The 25,209-nt window shown below is 54.2% G+C and overlaps 1 protein-coding gene across 1 annotated transcript; it reads right to left on the bottom strand.

Annotated features, from left to right (window-relative positions):
• Nucleotides 1-978: 978 nt before the first annotated feature.
• On the bottom strand, nt 979-25,209 carry LOC119094576 (uncharacterized). The gene is made up of 5 exons (XM_037217638.1): nt 25,189-25,209; nt 23,564-23,727; nt 8,803-8,971; nt 2,143-3,997; nt 979-1,963 (listed from the first exon to the last, which is right to left on the bottom strand). Exons 1-5 carry the CDS (start codon nt 25,207-25,209, stop codon nt 1,911-1,913), a joined length of 2,262 nt encoding a protein of 753 aa, XP_037073533.1. The 3' UTR covers nt 979-1,910.

Raw genomic sequence — 25,209 nt, 5'->3', positions numbered from 1 at the left:
TTGTGCCGGTCTCCTGTAACCATGGCGTACGTTTCTTACCGCACTGCTGCGTCCTGTCCCAGCGCTGTCTCTCCTTGCTTACGGCGGTGAACGTGTGCCCCCTGCCTGGCCTGTCCAGCGCGGTGTGCGCCTGTGTGCGTGTTTACGTGTGTGCGTCCTTTCGATGGTCGTGGTCCTGGTCGGCGCTGATGAGAGATTACTGCAACCGAGAGATTGTCCTAGATTAGACCTTTTTATCGACAATAAACGCCGCCGCTCAGCAGATTCTATGCATACGCCGCCCGCCGCCTTCCTAACGGCGCCTTCAGTGCCGTTTTCCTTGTCCCCTCGTCTTGCTCACGGTATTGTGATGCCGTCTGGCCACGCCGTCGTGTTCGGCGTGTGATGCCGTTTGGCTACGCCGTCGTGTTTGGCTTGTGATGCCGTTTGGCCACGCCGTCGTGTTCGGTGTGTGATGCCGTCTGGCCACGCCGTCGTGCTCGGCTGGTGATGCCGTCTGGCCACGCCGTCGTGTTTGGCCTGTGATGCCGTCTGGCCACGCCGTCGTGCCCGGCGTGTGATGCTGTCTGGCCACGCCGTCGTGTTCGGCTGGTGATGCCGTCTGGCCACGCTGCCGTACTCGGCTCACACGCTCGTTGGCGCTGGCCCCCCGCGGCCAGTGGAGTCGTGTTCCCCGGTGTCCGCCGGCTTGTGATGTGCCGCGCTGCTGTGTCGGCGGCCTGGCCGAGGACAGACCAGGGGACCGAGCGCTGACCTCCAGGCGCGGAGGCCCGTCCGGCCGGCGTCTCGCCCACCTCTGTGGTGGAGGAGCGAGGTACTCGCGGGGCTCGCGGACGCCGCGCGCCGCGTGAAAGCGCCCTGTTCGCGGCGCGCGCGCTTGCTCAGGTGATGCCTAGGTTGGTGCACGTGGGACTGAGAATACCGTAAGCACTGCTGCTGCTGGCGGTAGATGTACTACGCGAGCACCCGTACACAAGAGTCCGGTTGAAGCGACGTATTTTGTGTGTCGCCTCTCGCTTCACATTAGGGACGACGGGCGTGGTTCTCACGAATCGTGATACTTGGTGTACTGTAGTTTTGGTATTGCGGCCGGACTGTCGGGTTGCATGTTGTCGGGTTTTGAAAACAGCGAATGTATTTTGGTGGTAACTAAAGGATTATGCTGAAGTACCGACGGCCCACCGAACAGTATGCGAATCATGCATTTTGATCATTATGCTTATAAAAGGCCCGTTGAACTAGGACCTGAACGTAACGTGTTTGTTGCGGGTCAGCTAATGATGCATGTATTGGTCTACCACTGATGGAGTCATAACCACAAGTCATGGCTACACACGCTCCTCCCAGTCTCCTGCTCACTTTACCACTCGCCAGCCACGCTGCCAACCCGGTGAATGTAAGCGCGGCTTACGTGTCACGAGCACATTCATAGCTGCACTGCAGTTACCGGCTTTCTATGAATTACACGCAAGGCATTGCTCACACCATGAGAGCATTTGGCGTTCAGAATAAGCCGCTGAAACTGCATGCTTGCGGTTCCTCAGCGCGCGCCTGGACACGGAATTCACACTAATATTGTAACGCTGACTGATTTTACTCGCGGTAAAAGGACCTTTTGGAAAACCAATGTCAATTGCTACAAATGTGGTCTGCACAGCACGTGCGCACCGGTCTATTTCGGTGCATCGCGCCGCTTTCTGCACTGCATACAGGTCTTGTGCTTATCGGCTGAATGATTTTCCATTCGCAAATCGTCATGGAATGAGAGCTGGCATTGCCATCACCCTCGCCTGCTTCTCTTTGCCCTTTCCCGGACAGCAAATATCTCACTGTTAGGTACCACTATCTCACTGTTACGTACGCGCAGCACTCACAGCGCCGCGTTCCCAGCGTCCCGCCCGGTCTTCGCTTTACAATGTCATGATCTTCCGACGTACCCTGATGGTCCGCCTTAACTTGTTTCCTGAAAACGGAATTCAGGTTAAGTACCGATCACGGCATGATAAGAAGTGTTCCAACACTGTGTTTGAGTATGACAAGCTCAGCCAATCAGAACTGCGAACCATCCCGAGGCAGTCGTACTGATTCTGATTAATGAAGACATTCGACCTTGACATCGCATCGCCCATCCCAGAGCATTACCTTCGATGATGGTGAAAGGAATCAGTCCTAGACGTAACTGCTTGGCGTCGATGTCCGCACTGGCTGCTTTCGGCTGTTTAGGACTTCCCGATATGTCCGGTGAAGTAGGAGCCTCAGGCTGCTCCAGCCCGTCACTGGTCTGGTCTTCCTGTTTCGCTCTCAGGCCCACCTTACCGACCTCCTCTGCTCCAGTCGCTTCTCGTAGCTTGCCGGGGTTTGAGTCGGCTTCAGAAGACAAACCCTCGGCCGTCTTCACCTGCTCAGATGCGTTCTGAATAACCTTCACTCGCTTCACCATCCTCATCCGTCCACCCTCCTTTCCCTCCTTTGTCCCTTTCGGCCTCCCCGAGCTCCCCAAGGGTGTGACCTTTGGGTCGGCGGTCGTTTTTGACGGTTTTGGAATTCCCGATGTGTCTAGCGAACCGGCACCTTCAGGTTGTTCCTCCTCAGACGTGTTTGAAATAATCTTCACTCGCTTCACCATCCTCATTCGCCCATTCTGCTCCTCTGTGGTCGTTTTTGACGGTTTTGGAATTCCCGATGTGTCTAGCGAACCGGCACCCTCAGGTTGTTCCTCCTCAGACGTGTTTGAAATAATCTTCACTCGCTTCACCATCCTCGTTCGCCCATTCTGCTCCTCTGTGGTCGTTTTTGACGGTTTTGGAATTCCCGATGTGTCTAGCGAACCGGCACCTCCAGGCTGTTCCTCCTCAGGCGTGTTTGAAATAATCTTTACTCGCTTCACCATCCTCATTCGCCCATTCTGCTCCTCTGTGGTCGTTTTCGGCGGTTTTGGAATTCCCGATGTGTCTAGCGAACCGGCACCTCCAGGCTGTTCCTCCTCAGACGTGTTCGAAATAATCTTAACTCGCTTCACCATCCTCATTCGTCCATTCTGCTCTTCTGTGGTCGTTTTCGGCGGTTTGAGAACTCCTAATGTGCGTAGCAAACTGACACCTCCAGACTGTTCCTCCTCAGACGTGTTCGAAATAATCTTCACTCGCTTCACCATCCTCATCCGTCCACCCTCCTTTCCCCCTTTTGTCTCTTTCGGCCTTCCTGAGCTCTTCAAGGGCGTGACATCTGGGGCTGCGGTCGTTTTCGGCGGTTTGGAAATTCCCGATGCGCCTAGCGAATTGACACCTCCAGGCTGTTCCTCCTCAGACGTGTTTGAAATAATTTTCACTCGCTTCACCATCCTCATTCGCCCATTCCGCTCCTCTGTGGTCGTTTTCGGCGGTTTAGGAATTCCCGATGTGTCTAGCGAATCGACACCTCCAGACTGTTCCTCCTCAGACGTGTTCGAAATAATCTTCACTCGCTTCACCATCCTCCGCCGCTCATTCTGCTCCTTTGTGGTCTTCTTCGGCTCCCCCGAGCTCTCCAAGCGTTTGGTCTCAGAGTCTCCGGTCGCCTTTCGCTGCTCGGGACTTTCTGATACGCCTGGCGATTCTGCCGTTTCAGGTCTCCCCGCTCCGTCTTTGTTTTGATCTTCCTGCTTCTTTTCCAGGTCTACCTTACTGGGTTCTGCGGCTGCATTGGTTTCTCTCAGATTGACGGCGTTAGGGTCAGCTTCAAAAGACGCCCTCTCGGCCGTCTTCTCCTGCTCAAACGTCCCCGGAGCCAGCTTCCTCACGCGCTCGATCAGTCTCTGTCGGCTCAGCCGCAGCCTCTCTGCCTTCGTCTTCTGCGGCCCGAGCAGCTTCTTCAGGCGCTTGACCTCTGGGTCCTCCGGTTCCGAGTGCCGGAGCAGGTCCAACGTGTCATCGCGGAGAGCTCGCAGCAGCTTGTAGTCTTCGTCGACGGGGGGCAGCTCGGGTACGGGATGCCAGTGGTTGGACCTCATGTGTACGCCCTGCAACAGACGGCGCGCAGGTGTGTAGGTCAGTAGTCAGCAGGGCTGGGGTACCAGTGGTTGGACACCATGTGTACACCCTGCAACAGACGGCGCACAGGTGTGTAATTCAGTAGTAAGCAGGGCTGGTGTACCAGTGGTTGGACACCATGTGTACACCCTGCAACAGACGGCGCACAGGTGTGTAATTCAGTAGTAAGCAGGGCTGGTGTACCAGTGGTTGGACACCATGTGTACGCCCTGTAACAGACGGTGCACAGGTGTGTAGGTCAGTAGTAAGCAGGGCTGGTGTACCAGTGGTTGGACACCATGTGTACGCCCTGTAACAGACGGTGCGCAGGTGTGTAGGTCAGTAGTAAGCAGGGCTGGTGTACCAGTAGTTGGACACCATGTGTACGCCCCGCAACAGACGGCGCGCAGATGTGTAGGTCAGTAGTAAACAGGGCTGGGTTACCAGTGGTTGGACACCATGTGTACGCCCCGCAACAGATGGGGCACATGTGTGGAGGTCAGTGGTAAACAGGGCTGGGTTACCAGTAGTTGGACACCATGTGTACGCCCTGCAACAGATGGGGCACATGTGTGGAGGTCAGTAGTAAGCAGGGCTGGGTTACCAGTAGTTGGACACCATGTGTACGCCTCGCAACAGATGGGGCACATGTGTGGAGGTCAGTGGTAAGCAGGGCTGGGTTACCAGTAGTTGGACACCATGTGTACGCCCCGCAACAGATAGGGCACATGTGTGGAGGTCAGTAGTAAGCAGGGCTGGGTTACCAGTGGTTGGACACCATGTGTACGCCCCGCAACAGATGGGGCACATGTGTGGAGGTCAGTAGTAAGCAGGGCTGGGTTACCAGCGGTTGGACACCATGTGTACGCCCCGCAACAGACGGGGCACATGTGTGGAGGTCAGTGGTAAGCGGGGCTGGGGTACCAGTGGTTAGACACCATGTGTACGCCCCGCAACAGATGGGGCACATGTGTGGAGGTCAGTGGTAAGCGGGGCTGGTGTACCAGTGGTTGGACACCATGTGTACGCCCCGCAACAGATGGGGCACATGTGTGGAGGTCAGTAGTAAGCAGGGCTGGGTTACCAGTGGTTGGACACCATGTGTACGCCCCGCAACAGACGGGGCACATGTGTGGAGGTCAGTGGTAAGCGGGGCTGGTGTACCAGTGGTTGGACACCATGTGTACGCCCCGCAACAGATGGGGCACATGTGTGGAGGTCAGTGGTAAGCGGGGCTGGTGTACCAGTGGTTGGACACCATGTGTACGCCCCGCAACAGATGGGGCACATGTGTGGAGGTCAGTAGTAAGCAGGGCTGGTTTACCAGTGGTTGGACACCATGTGTACGCCCCGCAACAGACGGGGCACATGTGTGGAGGTCAGTGGTAAGCGGGGCTGGTGTACCAGTGGTTGGACACCATGTGTACGCCCCGCAACAGACGGGGCACATGTGTGGAGGTCAGTGGTAAGCGGGGCTGGGTTACCAGTAGTTGGACACCATGTGTACGCCCCGCAACAGACGGGGCACATGTGTGGAGGTCAGTGGTAAGCAGGGCTGGGTTACCAGTGGTTGGACACCATGTGTGGAGGTCAGTGGTAAGCGGGGCTGACGTCGTCTGAGCAGGTCAAGACGCGGCGCCTAGTTTGTTCGCCGAAGACTGGTCGTGAAACAGAACGAAAATATCGCACCAAGTTTGCTAACTATGCAAACATCTTTATGGTGGCATCAGACTGATCATATTTCCGGATTTTGATCCTTGTCAATGAAGCGCCGTGGAACATTTTCAAACAGAAACAAATGCTTCAGTCATTAGATAGCACGTGAGGGGAGCCCATGTTGCGAACATCAACTAACATACGGCAGCCACTGGCGTAAGCTGGATCGGGACCTACAAAACAAAGTCCGAGGCTGAACGTGTTTTTACAGATAAGCGCGGCAACGACTATGCTGAGCGCACGCCGCTAACCCTGTGACGTCACGTAAAGTGACAGCCAGTGACATTTCTCCAGCCTGACCGCGCTGGCCACAACATTGTCAGATGCTCAGAGCTGCGGCTCGTGTGGCAAGCGTCCGCTGACCATCGCAGGGGCGTGTCTGCCAGGTTGCGAGAGGTTGTTCCTCCGGGCCGGGAAAGTCATGCTCCGAAGGCAAGCCAGCTCTGCAAACACGGGGCGAAGCTCGTCCTGCTCTTAATGCGCTGATCACGACTCTGGTTTCGACCTTGCCGTCCCCCCCCCCCCCTCCAGTTCCCGTCGCATAGCTAGCCCGGCTTTGGGAGGGGGCGGGGGGGCTGCATCCTCCCCGGTCAATTTCGTGTTTTGTCTGATACTTATGCTTGTTTGGGGATACTTCAGCTTGCTTCTGTGTGTTTGCGCCTGCCACGAATGCTGGAATATAGCGTCAGGCCAGACTGTAGGCCAGACCTGCGCTTCACTCCGGCTGGGGTCAGAATCGAGCTCAATCGGCCAATTTTCGTTAATTCGGGGAAAACAAACTTCTTTTAACTTCTGTATCAGCCTTCGTTGAGTATTCCTAGCTATCGCGGAGTCATTCGAAATAGAGATATGAGATGTAGGATATATTTGTATCCTGCCAAGCTATCTCATGTGCAGCAAACAGACCCCACCAAGACGTAGTTCAATTTTGGCAAAATAAATATCATTTCAATAACAATTAAATGTAAAAATGATATGATGTGTGCCCATGAAGCGAACGTTGATTCCAGAACTGGGACACGTTCTTCGAGTCGGAGCCAACTCAAAGATGTTCTGTGCAGGTCAGCGGAAGCCGACCTTTACGCTGCAAGTCCGAATCGAAGCCGATTTCGTTGAGGCGGAATCAAGCACAAGTCTGGCGTTAACTCATCCTGATGTGCGAATTCGCCACGCAAGGCAAGTCTTGGGGGCTGCAGCATGGCGTCGTTTTGTGTCACATTATCGTTGGCTAACCGCAGACCGGCAGAGTCTCGCTGGGATCAGCCCCAGGCGACTGACCTGACCACAGAGTGCTTGACGCGATCAATCCACGCAAATATGAGCGTAGCCCGCACACCCTTCCCGCCCTCTCCAGAACGGCTGAGATGCCCGCCTGATGTCAACATATGATGTCTGCGGGCTTCGTCCCTGGCCTGCGTGAAGGGATACGAGGCCGCGGCAATCCGATCCAATAGCGGTGACCACCATCTAGCTGCCGTGTACTGAAAGCTGCCTCAAAGGTTTGTGGTGCATGAGATGAATTATCTAAAGGATGGCTTCAGACAGTTATACTCTCGCTTTCGTCGCGGTAATCATGGTTCAAAGCTACATGCTCTGATCAATCACATGAGTGATGCGAAGAATGCGACTGATTCCTGATGATCCTACTTAGGATCATTTGCTCGCAAAAACGCTTTTAGGGTTAAAACTGGCCTGATTGAATGCACAGCATTTGAACGTTTTTGGATGGCCAGTAATGCGCTATGACATCTCAATGACGGTAACCGACCTTCACTATACCAGAGGAATTACAGAAAACAGATCAGGCACACAAAACTTGTTGCATAAGCAAACATTTCGATCAAAAACGTTGAAGATGCGTGGCGTATTTTGCGTGTATCTGTAATGTTGTGCTTTAGGTATATAAGCTGTCGTTATCGCCTTGGAAAATACCGAAACAACAAGAGATTTAGATTAAAAGTCTGGTCGAATGTTCTGCAGAAGTAATACATTCACATCGACTGGGACATTGCGAGATACACGGACACGGATTTAACGGCCTTCATCACGTCAGGTTCCACGATTGTCATGTCAGCAATGTCTGACGCCAATCATCGGGTCCCGCCATCCTGAGCCGGTACATGATGACTCGGTCCCCTGGCCAGCCAGCGCATGACGTCCCGCTCCGTGCCTGACCAGCCAGTGGTGACCTGGCAGTCTCACATGGCCAGTGGCTCGGTCCCCTGGCCAGCCAGCGTATGACGTCCGGCCCCGTGCCTGACCAGCCAGTGGTGACCTGGCAGTCTCACATGGCCAGTGGCTCGGTCCCCTGGCCAGCCAGCGCATGACGTCCCGCTCCGTGCCTGACCAGCCAGTGGTGACCTGGCGGTCTCACATGGCCAGCTGTCATGGTGACGTAGGAGTGCACGTCAGAGGGTAGCCAGCTGGTCCCCTGCCATGTCATCCTGACATGGAGTCGTCTGGTGATCCGTCCATCCGTACATGAGCAGCCGGGGAATGACCTGGCAAGTCGCACCTGGGTAACCATTTGGTGACCCGACACTGTGCACCTGTTCGGCCATGTGATGACCTGACACCCGCGACGGACCATCCAGGTGACGTCTCAACGATCGTGCCTGCGCAGCCAGTTGACGGCCTGATGCGTCGCACGTGAGCGATCAGTTGCTGGTTTGCCGTTTGCCCTAGGTCTCCAGACATTCGGCAGGTGGTAGGGAAAACGCCCGATGTCCCAGCTTCTGACCATTCCCTCCCCTGGCCGACAGTCGGCGACCTGCGACGCTGTTCGACTGGCGACGGCCTTCACCCCCTCCCCCTCCCCCACCCCTCCTGTTGGTAGCCGTTCATCAGCCGTTCACCAGCTGATGCTGATGCTGTTCATCAGCATCAGCTAATGACCCGTGATTCTGCAGGAGCAACTGTGGCTCTTTCACTGACTCTATCTCAGCTGGCACTTCTCATGGCGTTGTTGATGACCTGCGACCCCGTGCCGAGTGGTGCCCTCGCGTCGGGCTGGTGGCTGCCTCGAGCGAGCTGTGGTGACCTGTGACCCGCGAGGTGCGGCGCCTGGTGACCTACTCACCCTGGGCTGGAAGCCGTTCTCGTCGGCGTGCCAGTGCATCTCGATGCGCATGCCGTCCGGGGCGGTCCAGTGCACGCGGCCCTCGGTTGCCAGCACGCCTGTCTCGTTGTTGGGGCCGCTATAGATCTTGCCCACCTCCTCGCGCTTGATGCCGTTGGTGGTCTCGAACCTGCCGGCGGACCGGGCTCAGCACGCTCTGCGGTTGGTGGGGGGGGGGGGGGGGAGGGGGGCACCGAGAGACGGCGCGCTGATGTGGAGGAGTCCATGGGCGAACAAACAATCTGACGGCATCACAGCCGGTGCTCACCTTTGTCAGTGGTTACTTCCTCTCTCCCCCTGCGGGGATATTTATAGCGATTCAAGTGTGTCATTGATAAGAAGAACATTCCTAGGATCCTGATGGATTGATTGCAGTGAACGGCTCAGTCAGGAGACTTAACACTATTTCTAATGTCATGTTCTTGTGACGGAGCTTGCAGCCAATTAGCGTCGCGTGAAGGCATTGAGAATTTGCGTCATCAGAGAAGGGAATAGGTTACTGACCAGTGTGTTGCGCAACCAGCCCATGGCCTGGTGTCCAGTACAGCCATTTTGGCTGCGGTCAGCTTCCTCCTGGTTAATCGTACAGGCTCCGCGCCGCATCATAAGCCTGGTAAGCCTGAACGCTGAGAACTGCATTGTATCGGATGGATAAACCAAATCGATCTCAGTGTTTGTCGATGTCAATGTTGATGTCAATGATGTCGATGTTTGTGCCTATATATATATATATATATATATATATATATATATATATATATATATATATATCACTGAACCAGTAGGTTTCTCTTTCTGCATTTGTATTTGCGACCACAGCTGACAGAGCTCTGTTCGGGGATTCGATGGCATATGACACGCTACATCGGTGTTCCGAATCATAACCGAGCGTCAGGACACTCGTAGATTCATGAAGAACGTGCAAAGTTATGATAAACAGAAAACTCAGAAACAAATATAGGTCATGCGATCCTTGACTTGTAGATATCTGTAACCCAGTGTCATACTTGTCAGTTCAATCAAGCCGTCTAGATAAGCGCGACTGAACTGTGAAACAGCAAGGCTTTCATCAATATCGCATGTCTGCGCATATTCGTTCGCGGCACCCCCACTCCCCATCCCAAGAAATATAAACAGCGACTAGAGTGCATCATGCTGCCAGGTAGTTCCGTCAGAGGCATGCGAGCCTGAAAACAGGACTAGAGTTCTTGACGAAGGCTTTTTCAATGTACGACTATGTCGATCTCCGCCTGATGTCAGTCGTCAGTTTATCACGCTCTGCGGTGCTGCGACTCGGCAAAACCTGCCGACAGTTCCAGCCAGCGCTGCCTCGCACCAAACTATGCTGCGGTGCTGCGACTCAGCAACACCTGCCGACAGTTCCAGCCGGCGCTGTCTCGCATCAGACTGCGCTGCGGTGCTGCGACTCGGCAACACCTGCTAACAGTTCCAGCCGGCGCTGCCTCGCACCAGACTGTGCTGCGGTGCTGCGACTCGGCGACACCTGCCGACAGTTTCAGCCGGCGCTGTCTCGCATCAGACTGCGCTGCGGTGCTGCGAATCGGCGATACCTGCCGACAGTTCCAGCCGGCGCTGTCTCGCATCAGACTGTGCTGCGGTGCTGCGGCTCAGCAACACCTGCCGACAGTTCCAGCCGGCGCTGTCTCGCACCAGACTGGCTGCGGTGCTGCGTCTCGGCGATACCTGCCGACAGTTCCAGCCGGCGCTGTCTCGCATCAGACTGGCTGCGGTGCTGCGACTCGGCGACACCTGCCGACAGTTCCAGCCGGCGCTGTCTCGCACCAGACTGGCTGCGGTGCTGCGACTCGGCGATACCTGCCGACAGTCTCAGCCGGCGCCGTTTCGCATCAGGCTGCGCTGCGGTGCTGCGACTCGGCGATACCTGCCGACAGCTCCAGCCGGCGCTGCCTTGCACCAGACTGTGCTGGGGTGCTGCGACTCAGCAACACCTGCCAACAGTTCCAGCCGGCGCTGTCTCGCGCCAGACTGGCTGCGGTGCTGCGACTCGGCGACACCTGCCAACAGTTCCAGCCGGCGCTGTCTCGCACCAGACTGGCTGCGGTGCTGCGACTCGGCGACACCTGCCGACAGTTCCAGCCGGCGCTGTCTCGCATCAGACTATGCCGCGGTGCTGTGTCTCGGCGACACCTGCTGACAGTTTCAGCCGGCACTGCCTCGCACCAGACTGTGCTGCGGTGCTGCGACTCGGCGACACCTGCCGACAGTTCCAGCCGGCGCTGCCTTGCATCAGACTGCGCTGCGGTGCTGCGACTGCATAGGCTCAAGCCACGCCCAAGCAGACGCGTCTTGAGCTATTTTCTTGTCGGAGTTTAGGAGATAACTGCGCGTCTCACCGACTGCCAGGGCTATTTCGAGGCGGGATGCCATTTTAAGGTACCATGTGAAACGCAGTAGAGGTGCGGAAAGGACCCGAACCTAGGACCAAAAGATCCAGAGACGAGCACCCTAACCACCACAGCAGTACCGCCCCAGTTTAGGTGAGACAGCCCCGTCAGCTTCAGTTGACGTCATGTCCACTTTCGCGTCCTCACGTGCCCGATTGGCGACCGCAGACCGGTATGTTATCCAGTGAGCAAGGTCTCTGGCAGGGCTCAGCAGCATGTGGCAACGCTCTGGCACAGGCTTATCGCCGCATCAAGCGACCACATGAAATGCGGTCTGCTGGAGGAGATGTTGAGATCTGCTACGGTTAATCGGCGGTTGGCAGGAGTGACACAAGTCCGTTTTCTTAGAAAGAAGAAAGCGAGACGTGCATGCGGGAGAGAGCTTGAATAGAGCCGTACATGAGAAGGTGCACGAAAAGGCTATTGAAAGGCTACTAGATGGTCCACTGGATGTGACACTGATAGCGAGATCCACAATGAGTGTGTTGAAAGAGTAGCAGAAAGAACATCAGGTCGTTGCACGCGCGTCCTGGCAGGACTCAATCAAGCCTTGCGAATTTCCAGGCAACTCTCAGCTGCTTCCACGGCAGCATTTGTGGCGCCGGTGCCCGCGATAAAAAGATCCGTCTATTAAATGATCAGAAACAGGGAGTGCGGGGCGGCGACATCATTAGCAACTGCCAGTCATTTCTCACCGGACTGGCCGAGTCAAGCAATCGGGCCGGTGTGTTAAGCCGTCTATCTGGGGCGGAGAATTCGGCGTAAGAATGGGGCTGGTGCCCGGCTTTGTAAAATCACAATACATTTGTCCCAGTGGGCTCCGAGTGCGATGATCAAATACCCGACACTGCCTGGCATTAACGGGACCTGGCTAACCTGTCCTGGAATCGCGTGGCAGGTGGTAAACCCCGCGTCGTGGGCAGCTCTCCCAGTCGTCTCGTCTGCGACGCCGCCCCTCCCCTACCGGAATGCCCCGGGCGTCCTCTCCGACCGCGGGCGAGTAGGCGGGGGGGGGGGGGGGGGCGCTCAGCGGTCGCCGGTCGACGCGGCGGCGGCTGCGGGCTGATCCCAGGAATGCGGCCAGCGAGCGATGCGGTGCGGCGTCGGCCGTGGCGCGGCGGACGGGAGGCGAGCCGCCGCCGCTGCCGCTGGCCAGGTCCGAGGCCGAGCCTCGCGCAGGATCAGTGGCGCCGCGGGGCGTGGGAGCGTGCGGGCCTCGGTCGGGGTCGGTCGGCGCACACCGTGGGAGCGACAGACGCCCGGGGCCGAGGGGTGACCCCGTCAGGTCAGGTCAGGCCGTCAGCCGCGCTGGTCCGCGCCGCCCGGCTGGGCTGGCCGGGGACGTCACCAGGACTCTGCGGCTGGAGGTCCAATCGGTGTTGACCTGTGGTCTAATCGCTGTAAACCGGTCTGTGAGGAAGAAGCCGCTGCAGCGACTGGATGGTCGCTGCCCGCTCGGGAGCCGCGCAGACCTTGGGCCCTGAGGCTCCACGGTCCCTGTTGGCCATGTCGTCTGGCCATGTCGTCCCGGGGCACGTCCGTCCAAGACAGAATCGGCCGAGACAGCTCTGAATTTTCTCAATTCCCCGGGCAGACAGAAGGTCCGAAGACAGGTCAGGCAGGCTTATGCAAAGAAAAAAACCGAAAATGTGCAAACCAATGCTAATGGTTTCAGAATCCGGCGAAAAATCCGGCCGAAGGTTGCGTTGATAATGGCGCTGTAAGCACCTGGCTCCTTGATTGTGACTTAGCACGAGTTCTCTCCCAGGATAAAACAAGAATGGTCTAGAACGTTGTGCCTCAGTAAAAACTGCGTTGATAGACGCTGTGAATTCAGCTAGACATAACCAACGCAGCTTCAAGGCCCACAGCCTGTACATAGGCATACGCGACACGTGACGTGACATTAGATATGTGACGTCACTTTAGACAGCCTTGACCTGACCGAGCTTGGGATATTGTGATCAAGGTAGCAAAGCCGCACGCCTATTATTTTACTGAATACCAGATGGGAAATCCTTTGAGCAGTTCGAGCATTAGCGACTTGAGATACCGTATTGGATTTGACTTGTGGATGAGCGTAAAAGAAGACGCCACTGACCCCAAGCTCCGCATTCTAAAGAGAACATGGCCTAGTTCAACAGGCAGGAAACGTTCAATTTCACTGCAGATGCATCAACACCGTTTTGTCGAGCGTTCCAAAATTAGCTCCCGATCTTCACGCTCACGCAAATGCGGGTAGACCTCTAATGGTGCCAAATTTTGCCATCTGATGATATATCGCGAACCCAGAACACAACCTTAAATCAATGGGTCGCCGAATTACGAAGAGGCAAGGCTAGCGCCCACGAGCCTCCCTGATATCATCCGGCAGACTGATAACTACCAAATTCCTCACGCACATTGCGATCGACGAGCTCACGCCGCGCGCACCCAGACCTCGCCAAACCCAGTGCCTTCAGCCGAATCCGGACAGGGAGCTGTCGGCATGCAGCTGGCGGCCGCAGCTGGCGGCGCCGACAGCTGCGCGGACGCCCGCTGGTGGGTGGAGGGGCGGCCCCGCTCAGAGCCGCATACTCCGGCGGTCCGCTTTGCAGCGGGCGACAGCCAATCTCCGGTTATCCGCCAATTAGACGGCAGGGCATCACGCACGGCTCGCCGGCAGTCGGCGGCTCGCTCATCACACCGAGATGCCGCCTGAATTCCAGGGAAGACTGACCGTCAGGTGCTCAGATTCCAGGGAAGACTGACCGTCAGGTGCTCAGATTCCGGGGTCGGCTGATGGTCAGGTGCTCAGATTCCGGGGTCGTCTGATGGTCAGTGCTCAGACTCCACGGTCGGCTGACGGCCAGGTAATCAGATTCCACGGTCGGCTGACGGTCAGGTGTTCAGATTCCGGGGTCGGCAGACCGTCAGGTGTTCAGATTCTAGGATCGACTGACGGTCAGGTGTTCAGATTCTAGGATCGACTGACGGTCAGGTGTTCAGATTCCGGGGTCGGCTGACGGTCAGGTGTTCAGATTCTAGGATCGACTGACGGTCAGGTGTTCAGATTCCGGGGTCGGCTGACCGTCAGGTGTTCAGATTCCGGGGTCAGCTGACAGTCAGGTGCTCAGATTTCGGTGATGACTGGCGGTCAAGTATTCAGATTTTGGAGTTGGCTCAGTCAGGTGTTCAGGTTCCTGGGTCGGTTCATGGACAGGTGCTCAGATCCCGGGATTGGTTTGTGGCCAGGTGTTCAAATTGCTGGGCTGGCTGATGATCAGGTGTTCATAGTACTGGAGCCGGACGTGTGATTTGTCCAATGCTGTTCTACTCCATGCTTCAGACATTACCGTGTCATTTCACTCTACTCTGTATGCGTGCAGTGTTTTATATCCAGCATGTGTGGCCCGGCTGTATCCGACACGGCGTGCTTCAATTCGGCACACTTCAAAGCATTCAACATGCATTTGTGTGCAGAATGGAAACCACCGATAACCAGATCTTCAAATAATGCTGATCGGTTTAAAACGTTTTTGCGCACCTACAATAATGACCGGAGCACCACAGGTGCAGGTCGTCTGGCCTGGGCGGGTGTGCTTATGGGCCGGGCCCGGCAGCGCATGACGTCAGCACAAAATATGTGTACCAGTGGCGGGAGATGCGTCGGGCGTCCATTCTGCAGGTCTAATCGGTCTAGCGGCTGAAGTCAGCGCGAAAAATCAACAGCATTATGTCGGGAAGCATTCACAAGCCTTGGTGCCCGGTTTAACGGTGGCCGGCTGTGAGGCATTCCCGACCCGCGTCAGACGCGTGGGTAGGAGGCACCTCGCCCGCTGTTCAGAGTCTTTACTGAGCTAAAACCTCAAAACAGGGAGCAGTTGATAGCTTGGTAGCTAATGATCCAAACGACGTGAGTTTGTGCCCTCAGGTCGACCTGACCTGACCTGACCTCAGTTCGACCTAAACCAGCGCACTAGCATGCCTCTAAAAATCCTCCACCCTGGGAGAAGGCGAAATCCGCACCTCTACCTATAAAAAGGCGAAAAATCTCTAGAATGCGTATAATTTCAAGGTGTGGGGAGGTAACAAGAAGTAAGTGGGACGTGCTCAGCTGCCCAATTTGTTGGTGGCTTGGTTTATTACCCAAAGTCGCTTCCTCATTCTATGACACAAATTAATGCAGCTAGGCATCGCGAATATGTCAACGAAATCCGCAATTAAAGACACCAGGTGACGAAGGCACGTGACCTTCAATCAGGACGTAAATCATTGGTTCACGTATAGTGATGTGTCGTGGGCCATCTTCGGCTGTTCGTGCAACGTCTCATTAGCCGATGCTTCCATGTTTTTAATCTCGTATATATTTATTTTTTGACAAAGCCTCACTTCAAGGTTGATAAAACATCAAATGTACCAGTTTCTTTGCGATGGAGGTATTTGCAAAACGAACGAAGAGGATATGATTCCTTTCATGCTAAAATGCTTGTTAACGTTTGCAAACGCTAATCTGGGGGGAAAAATGCCGATTCTCAGTAGGAAAAAATGTTGCCTTTCAGGGAATACTGACAGTAAGCCGTGTTCTGAATCTGTATGAGTGCATATTAATGGTACAGGACCGACCAAAGCTCAAACAATGTCGTCATGAACATTGGACTCGTTTGCTTCGGAAACCGTTACTTTGATAAATGTACCCCCGACTATGGCCGATTAAAGCCCAGAGAACGTCGTCATGGGCGGTGACATCTTTTAAATCCGGAAGTAAAGAATCGATGAAAATCAGGCTGCCCGCTCTGAAACTATTATACTGCATGAATTTTCACTCACAGTTACAGGTACTGCCTGCTAAAGGGAATGTTTCACATTTGAAGATAATGCAGCACTTTTTAACTAGAAAAGATTGTTCCAGACAGCAAAATGCTCTGGTCGGTAAGCATGCTCCTCGGTGTGTCATAGTTTGATTAGGACATGGCACCTTGCACATCATTGATTGAGAGCCAGTTTGCGGCCGCTATATCTGGAAATCGCGCTCATAAACGCCGGATATGAGCGTCTCGACAATTAAATTTTCATCGGCCTTGATCGTCGCATGGCTTATGGAGTGACATGATTTGAATGACGTTAGCATGACGTCTTAAATGCCGAGTTGACTTTGAAACCCCATTATACCTTTCCCTATTTTCGCGGGCGAATAGCTCAGAAACTAGAGGGGCTTAGTTCTTACGAAGGGCGGGATTGCGAACAGCACCGAAAGGTCTTGAAGATGGCTTTTTTCATTGCGAACCCCACGCAGATGTGGAACAGTACCTTTAACAAAAAAGGCGTGTTGCATAACACGCTCTGCCAAATCCTTTAGACATGATGTTATAACTTAATGACCCAACCTGACATAAGGCCATGTTTAACGTGCATGGGGAATGTACAGAAAGCAGAACATTACGTTTCCATAATCCAAGGTGTTCAGTGCATTAGCGAGGAACATTATTTACAGAGATAACACAGTGGTATTAGCCTTATTCCTCGGAAAAAAACAGGAGAATGGAAATGTAGTTAGGTTGATATTTCGACAATATGCCTTTTTGGAAAGAACAGCGGAAGACTTCTTGTGAACTTCTGTGAACTTCTGCTATTGTTTCGATAAAGGCATGTTGCCGAAATATCAACCCAACTATATCTCCATTCTCCGGGTTTTTCCCAGGAATAAGGCCAATACTACTGTCTTTTAATCTGCTTCACGTAAGTTGCCGCACAAAGGTCATTCGTAGTAGCAGACACACTCTCGTCCGGCGTGAGCTAATGATACGGGTTTATGTGCTTATTATCAAGACTGTAAATGTCGTAAGTCACACAGCTGCCATATCGGCACAAGGTCCTCCTATAACTGATTTAGGGTTAAGGTGCAAATGAGCGGTGCTCTGTGGTTTATATATAACCTACTGCTGCGCGTACCACCGTGCAAATGTCAACCCCACCTCCTTCGCGGCCCATGCTGATATTATATACTATCTTCTGGCCTAAAGATGTGACGCAGCCAATGCTTCGGGGCACCGGTCATGTGGTGATTAATCAGCACGCCCGGTAAGCCGGAGGTATGGGGTTCGGTTCCTCGCGGTGCCCGCCGTTCCTGCCAGAGTGATAAGTACAGGCGACTCCACATAGACTCAGCATCTGAGTGCGTCGGCCCGACTGACGACGGTTCAGCCAGAGCTCACCAGTTCTCCGTCGGGGCGTGATTGGTCGCCCCTTCGCCCATCTCGAGGGGGCGGTCGACACCCCCGCCACTCCGGTCCCAGCGCGGCCTCGCAGCAGCGGCGGATCCGCCCGGCGGCTGGCATCGGCGGCGGGCTTACTTTGGCGCGATACCGTGCAAAACATCCCGGACCGCCGCTCCGGTGGAGTCCAGCCCCGCTGACACGCTGCATGTCAGCAGGGACCATCCCAGCGATGCTTTTGTCCTAACCACATCCTCTCCGGGGACCGCGCGCCCTGACCAAGGACGGATGGGGGGACTCGTCGCCAGACCCTCGGCAGCCGACGGAGCAGGGCTGCATAGCTGCGGCCTGGGAGCCGCTCCTGGTGACCGTGTCCTTCGCAGCGGCGGCCTTGGTTAAAAAATGTCGCTCAAACTGCCCATATCCGCTGTGCGGTGCACTGCAGAAAGTCCCGCTGACACTGGAGAGCCATTCCGAGCCGCCAGAGGCCGGCGGCCGTCCAAATAATTGGCGATTTTGACGCGCGTCACTGGCATTGAGACGAAAGTGCTCATTGCTACTTATATGCAAGTGTCAGGGTTCTGCTCATGCTGACGTATGCTGTGATGAGATTTGGCTCCACGAAACAGAGCAGCCATTTGGGATGACCGAGGAAAAACGGGATGAATGCCAATCTTAACAGCGTTGACAAGTGCAAAATAGCACTGTGGTACTCCCTTCCGTTCAGCTGATACCTAGCCACGATCGTAAATAAAAGGTTGTGTTTTAAGGCATTTCGATTATACGACCATCAGCACGAGATAGAAGCTGGAACCGTAGTGCGCTCAACTCGTCAACCCTGCATAGCCCCTGATTAGCGCACCATGTCAGCGCCACGTTTAAACTTGTTCCTCCAGCACGCATGTCGTCCCTCCAGCACCAGCTGGATCATATCGGTACCCCGGATCATATCATTCAAAGAGGTTTAGAGATAAAGCAGCAATGTTCCTCTGGTGGGCCGTTGGGCCGTGTTAATGCATGATTTGAAGAAACACCCATCAAAGTTTCGATGATATTCTTGTGCCAGTGGAATACACGCATTCCGCCTTAGTGTTTTCAAGACCGGCTAAACTAATGACACTACCGCGACACCTTTTGACATGTCGCGCTTGTAAATGTCAATTGCTCCGAAAGGGCGGCGACTTTAAAACACCATCCGTCTTAGAGCAGCACATTTAATGCACCACACTCGTATGTTACCTTGGCTGCGGTGACGGTCCAGGAAGCCCCCTTTTTGAAGCCACAGTCCTCCGCGCGGCTCAACGACTCTTTGAACACCGAGGGATCCTCAAAATTATCAAGGGGCGACGAGAAGGGGTCTCATCAAGTTTTAAGGAGATTTGTATGGGCTTCATGTAACCATCTTGATAACGCCAATCGATAGATACCGGGACATGCCCACTTTTAAACCCGTCAATCTAGCCGTAGTTTGTACATTTCTTTTCAGAAGCAGAGAGGTCTGTTTTAAAGTCCAGGCGCCTCATAAGATTCGGACAGCCTGTCCTAAACCATTAAATAATTTTACAGGTTCCAGGGACCTTTACAAAGACTGAGAAACATAAGTCCAGGGATGAATTATGTTCAAGGAAGGCCTCCAGCAAGAACCCTTCGTTCTGATGCTTCATTTTCAGAATGGATGTCTTGTGTTTTCAAAAATGGTACCGCTTTTCTCAAACACTGGAGGTCCTGCGAAGCTCTGGGCCTTCTTTTGTGGACCAAAGCCTATAACTGAGACGGAGGTCAAGACAAAATCCACAACTACAGCTCTTTCAAGCCCGCGGAACGCTTTGGAATTCAGAGGCTCTAGTCTAAAATGGAATCTGCTAGATCTCAAGTAATCCCACCGCTCCCGCACGACACCGGGGGCACCTTCAGTCCTTGCGTTTTGTGTTTGTGTTTTGTGTAGCCGGCGGTGTTTTGTGTGTTTTGCTGGCGGCTGGTTTTTTGCGCATTTATCTGTTGTTTTTTAGGCCTTCAAGGAAGAGCAGAGTGACTTGGGTACAACCCTTCTCCAGTGCAGCACGTTTCTGAACAGAACCTCGCTGGCGGTTTAGAAACCTCTGCACAGTGTGGCTCCTCCTCGGACGCAAAAGATCCCTTTTACATGCTGGATGCTTATCTGCGAGTGTGTGCATCTAGGCCCATATCTATTTTCACCACTATCCTTGTCAGATCCTAAAGCCCCTTCATAACGTAAGCTCCTAGCAGCTTCACAGGAGGGACTGTAGCGTTATGACCCATGGAGCCCGCGACAGCTAGGGGTGTGGCGTTATGACCCATGGAGCCCGCGACATCTAGGGGTGTGACGTTATGACTCATGGAGCCCGCGGCACCTAGGGGTGTGGCGTTATGACTCATGGAGCCCGCGACATCTAGGAGTGTGGCGTCATGGCCCATGGAGCCCGCGACATCTAGAGGCGTGGCGTTATGAACCATGGGACCCGCGACATCTAGGGGTGTGGAGTTATGAACCATGGGATCCCTTCTTCGCCCCTTGGATGCGTTCCTTCTCCTCCCGTGGATGGCCTCCTTCTGTATTTGTGTGTAGTCCAGAGTCCTGCCGCCCTCTCCCTTTGCGGGCCGACATGCGACTTGTTCACAGTCAAGCGGAAGTTATGCCTCAGCACAGCTGACTCTTTTGCGGGCTTTGTCTGATGTCAGGTCCTATATTGATCTTTAAAGAGCCCTGACGTGTTTCCAGGTCAGCAGGAGCATTCTAGGTGGCCCCTTAGGGATGTCCTAAGGAGGTCAGCAGGGGCTCCTTTGCTGTAGATATAACGAAGATATCTGAGTCCCACATAACTGCCTACCTCTTGCCTACATTGTGCCAGATCTGATGCCTGCTCCTCTCACTGATCCGGTTAGTGCTACTTAGAAACGAAGACATGGTAAGGCATTCCCGGGGAGCCTATCGATTGTCATACCATGTTCTCAACCGTAAGCTGAGATTAGTGAATAGCGTGTGCTCAATTCCACATTGTCCGTAAGATCAAGGCGACAACCGTAAATTGAGCGATCACGTAAACGGTAAGCAGCGTCACGTTCCTCACGTTAGGGCGTAGGGCGTAATCATCTATTACCTCCTGCGTCACATGCAGCACCAGTCAGTTATAGTAACTTAGCCAGATGAAAAAGCAAAAAATTAAATGTTTAACAAAAGAATACAGCTAAGAACTGCACATTTGGGCATAACCAGTTCCTGCCCAATGGCTTCGATATGACGTCACTTCAAGGCATCGCCCGTTTGGCGGCATGTTAGTGTTCGGCACTGGTTGATCAAATTCACAAATGGTGATACCATTGTCCGCGATGAGAAATCAAAACAAACTGAAGCATGAATGTTTTGACCGACGTGCGGGGTTGATTGCAATTCCGCAGCCCAGTAATGAATGAGTTAGAATGCCGCGCTTCGATCAATTCGTCCCAGGATATGTACGACGACAATACAGCACACCGAAATTAGGCGTCTTAAGGACAAGAAATGAAGGGGAAGATTTATATATATATATATATATATATATATATATATATATATATATATATATATATATATATATATATATATGTGTGTGTGTGTGTGTGTGTGTGTGTGTGTGTGCATACATGTAATCCCATTTCAAGCTCATTGTCACTACATCATTTATTCACAAAGTGTAGGCTCCAGCAATCTTTAACATGTCGAGCTTTGCGCTCCCTGCCAAGGTCGTGACGCGTGCGCCGTGAATATAGCAGCACGCGGCCCATGTGCTCGTCCGGGCAGGCAACAGGAGGAGCTTCACCCAAAATTGGCCAAGCTACCTATGCACCAAACATTTGAGGGCCAAAACTGAGCATGGCCACATTGCTGCAAAAGGGGCAGATGTTCACACAGCATCGCCCGCCAGACATTTTCAGCCGCCACCGTTGGGGAGGTGTGTTTCAGGTACCCCTTGATCGATATGTCAGGCTTTCACTGTTGGATGGAAAAAATCGAAGGGCGGTTCGAAGCCCTGGTCTGTCTCATTGAGAAACCGTTCATTTGATACTGTCACGTGACTGATGACATCATGGGTAAAGCAAAGAAGCGCTCAAAAGGCATCAAAACCTTGACTGGCTTCAGAGTCTCCTGGAATCCATGATATCACTGTTCGTATTGCTTTGTAACAGGCACTAACCACCCGGATCTTGCGCCTTAGAATTACAACGTGATATTGGCAATGGCCAATGGGGTCAAGTCCATGTCAGGTGAAGGTCAGTTCACAACACCTGATACAGCTTATTTGGTCTTTCCGTCACACATATTAAAAAGCTTTACGTTGGGAAAGGTGCCAGTTACACTGACTGCTTATCACAAGTGACAACGTCTGTTTGGCATTTGTGATAAATAGTCACAAATGGCAAACGAACGTTGTTCGCAACACTTGATGCAGCTTATCTGGTCTTCCCGTTGCACGTGTCAAAAAAAAACTTTAAGTAGGGAAGGTGTCAGTTGCGCTGACTTTTATCACAAATGGCAACAACTGTTTCAACACCCATAACTGTGCGTCACATGACCTCTGTTGTTGATGCAGTGTGGCTTCATGCGATGCGAGATGTCCTAACTGGCAGACAGCCAAACCGGTTGATTTATGACATCAAAACAACAAAAATAAGAAGGAAACCCGCGAATTACTTCACGTGGGGACAAGAATCGTTGCGCGAACCACCACTGATGGCGTCATAACTTAACCGACTAGCATAACTTCGAAGCTCTGGTCACTTCAAACTCCGTCAAATGAATCATTTACCGTGCACTGGAAATTTGGTGCATGCGCTTAAAGCTATTCCGATGTAAGTCCCAAAACTCGTAGAGGGAGCTGCATTCAGCCCCCACACCATCCTGTCCAGCCGTTCGCGACACTGTATGACAAGACAGCTGCCAAGAGTATTCACCAGTATTGGTGAAGCCCTGTTTACATAAGTGATAAGCCGCTTGAAGCGAATGTCGACGGTCGCCCCGTGGGAGCACCCCGTCACATGACCGTGGTCCGGAGGCCGGCGCCCGACTCCGCATCGGCAGGTGCGGGCGGAGGAGTCGCCCGGGCGGCCTCCACCCACTCGGCTCCGTCCCTTGCCCTGCCATTGGGTAACAGCTGTCTGCCGCAGCACCGGGCGCCGGCCGAGGGGCCGGCGCTATTTCGACACCCTGTATTCTGTCCATTTTTGCTGCGGGAGACCCGTGCCATTCGCCGATGTTCTCCAGCGATCGGATTATGCCGACCTGTCACCGGCTCGCGACGGCGGGTCGGACTGCTGCCTCCCAAGGCCGTGACACTGACCCTGACGAGATCGTGAAGATCGTCTCACAGCTGCAGCACAGTGATTTGCTGCCGCCCGGCACGGTACTCACAATGATCAATCTGATCGTGCATCCGATCTGTTAAGGTTTGCAAGTGTGTGTCCTGTTTCCCTCGTCACAAGACTCACAACCGGAGTATGCCCACGGTATTACGTGTCATCGGCCCGTGACACACGGCGTGACGTGTCATCGGCCAGTGGCACACAGTATGACGTGTCATAGGTTCATGACACACAGTATCACGCGTCATCGACCCGTGCCACACGGCGTGACGCGTTATCGGCCCGTACCATAGGCCCTTGTTACACAATATAACGTATGTTAGGTCCGTGTCACACGGTGTGACGTGTCAACGGTCCGTGTCACACAGTATGACGTGTTTTCAGTCCGTGTCACACGGTATGACGTGTTATCAGTCCGTGTCATACGGTGTGACGTGTTATCGGTCCGTGTCATACGGTGCGACGTGTTATGAGTCTGTGTCACACGATGTGACGTGTCAACGGTCCGTGTCACACGGTATAACGTGTTAGCGGTCCGTGTCACACGGTATGACGTGCCATCGGTCCGTGTCATACGGTGTGACGTATCATCTATCCGTGTTACACGGTGTAACGTGTCATGTGCCCGTGTCACACGGTGCGACGTGTCATCTATCCGTGTCACACCGCATCATGTTAGCCAGCAACAGCTGCGAGGCCGGCGCCGCCGCTTACTGCAGCTGCTTGCGCGCCAAGCCCACTCACTGGAAGTGGTATCCGTCCTGGTAGCTCTCGCCCTGGTAGTTGATGATGCGCGCGTCTGCCTCGGACGTGCTCTGGGTATCGGCGGGGCTCTGTCGCTGCTTGTTGACCAGCGCCGCCGGGCTGGCCGGCGGGACTGTCAGGCTCAGCAGCAGCAGCGGCAGCATCTGCGACAAGGACCGTCATCGGACGGGGTCACATCAGCCAGTGAATGGGTCACGCCAGGAGACCGCCAGCAGACGGGGTCACGCCAGGGGACCGCCAGCAGACGGGGTCACGCCAGGGGACCGCCAGCAGACGGGGTCACGCCAGGGGACCGCCAGCATACGGGGTCAAGCCAGGGGACCGCCAGCATACGGGGTCAAGCCAGGGGACCGCCAGCAGACGGGGTCACGCCAGGGGACCGCCAGCAGACGGGGGTTACGCCAGGACACCGTTATCGGGGGGGGGGGGGGGGGAGTACGCCAGAACATCGACATCAGGCGGGGGTCACACCAGGACACCACCAGCAGACGGGGTCACACCAGGACACCGACATCAGACGGGGTCACGCCAGGACACCGCCGGCGGGCGGTGTCACGCCGGGGGCCGTCATCTGACGGGATCACGCCAGGAGACCTTCATCGGACGGACTCACGCGAGCCAGAGGACGGGGCCATGCCGGGGAACCGCCAGAAATCAGGTCAGGGTCACCACTGGGGGCCACAATTTTGCCGTCTTGGTATGAAAGGGTGTAAGAGGAAAAAGTGGTTAATGCATGGCGCAAAGTGCCGAACATGCGCAACGATTATGTGGGACGTGGGCGTTAGACTCGCCAACGATAGACGAACACAAACGACAGTGCGCTCTCATCTTTCTGCTATAATCTTATGACTTAAATCCAAAGGGCTCCAACCGAGTCAGTCATTACTTGGTCCTGTGCGGCAAAATGTTGCTTGCCATCCTTTGTCAAATACCGCGGCTGCGTAGTCTGCCTTAGAGTGGCCACTTCTTACCTCCGCAGTGTCATCTACAAAGCGTGACGAGTGCGATATTGGCTCACGACCACCTTCGTGAGTAAAATGGTCATGAAACGGCATCAAAGCGACAGATGAATGAAATTCGTTCTAACGCTGCTTAACAGGCCTGACAACCTTCGTTCTCGAATTCACTCCTCCGCTCGAAATTTCTTGGCTGAGGTGGACTTTGAGGCACTGGCTGTCCAAGAAGATGGAAGCGACAAATACCACTACATTGTTTTGCGGTTCGTAACCTGCGATCACTTCGTTCAAGACTCTTTTGAAATGATAAGTCATCGCTTGTAATTTAGATGACGCGTCTGACAAACACTCGGCTTTGTTCGCCGCTGTATTCTGAGACAATATTGCTGGACATCGTAATACGATGAGACATTGCGACAATTAACTTTCAGGTAAAAGCATGACGGGAGCTGGGACTGCACTGTCCCACGGCCTGTTCCTATCCATCACCACCCTGGGCCACCACGCGCTGGAATCACCGCACCCCAACAGGACCACCACGCGTGCTCCACCACCGGCACCACTCTTTTTTTTTGGGGGGGGGGGCGGAGGAGTTACCCGTCATCCCCGTTCACTGGGTCCGGCGGCGCTCGGTCGGCGCGTGTTCACCTGCAGAGCGGGGGCCGCCAT

This window comes from Pollicipes pollicipes, unplaced genomic scaffold (genome assembly GCF_011947565.3).
Source record: "Pollicipes pollicipes isolate AB1234 unplaced genomic scaffold, Ppol_2.1 Scaffold_4002;HRSCAF=4701_pilon_pilon_pilon, whole genome shotgun sequence".
Classification (NCBI taxonomy): domain Eukaryota; kingdom Metazoa; phylum Arthropoda; class Thecostraca; order Pollicipedomorpha; family Pollicipedidae; genus Pollicipes; species Pollicipes pollicipes.
This window is presented reverse-complemented; position numbering and strand designations above follow the sequence as displayed.

What these genes read in the sequence shown, in the direction of transcription:
- LOC119094576 (XM_037217638.1), bottom strand. Translation starts at nt 25,209, where the DNA reads ATGGCGGCCCCCGCTCTGCAG. An exon ending in CAGGACGGATACCACTTCCA is followed by an intron (nt 8,972 to 23,563) that starts GTGAGTGGGCTT and finishes GTCCGCCGGCAG; the next exon opens with GTTCGAGACCACCAACGGCA. An exon ending in TCCTTTCACCATCATCGAAG is followed by an intron (nt 1,964 to 2,142) that starts GTAATGCTCTGG and finishes TTCCGTTTTCAG; the next exon opens with GAAACAAGTTAAGGCGGACC.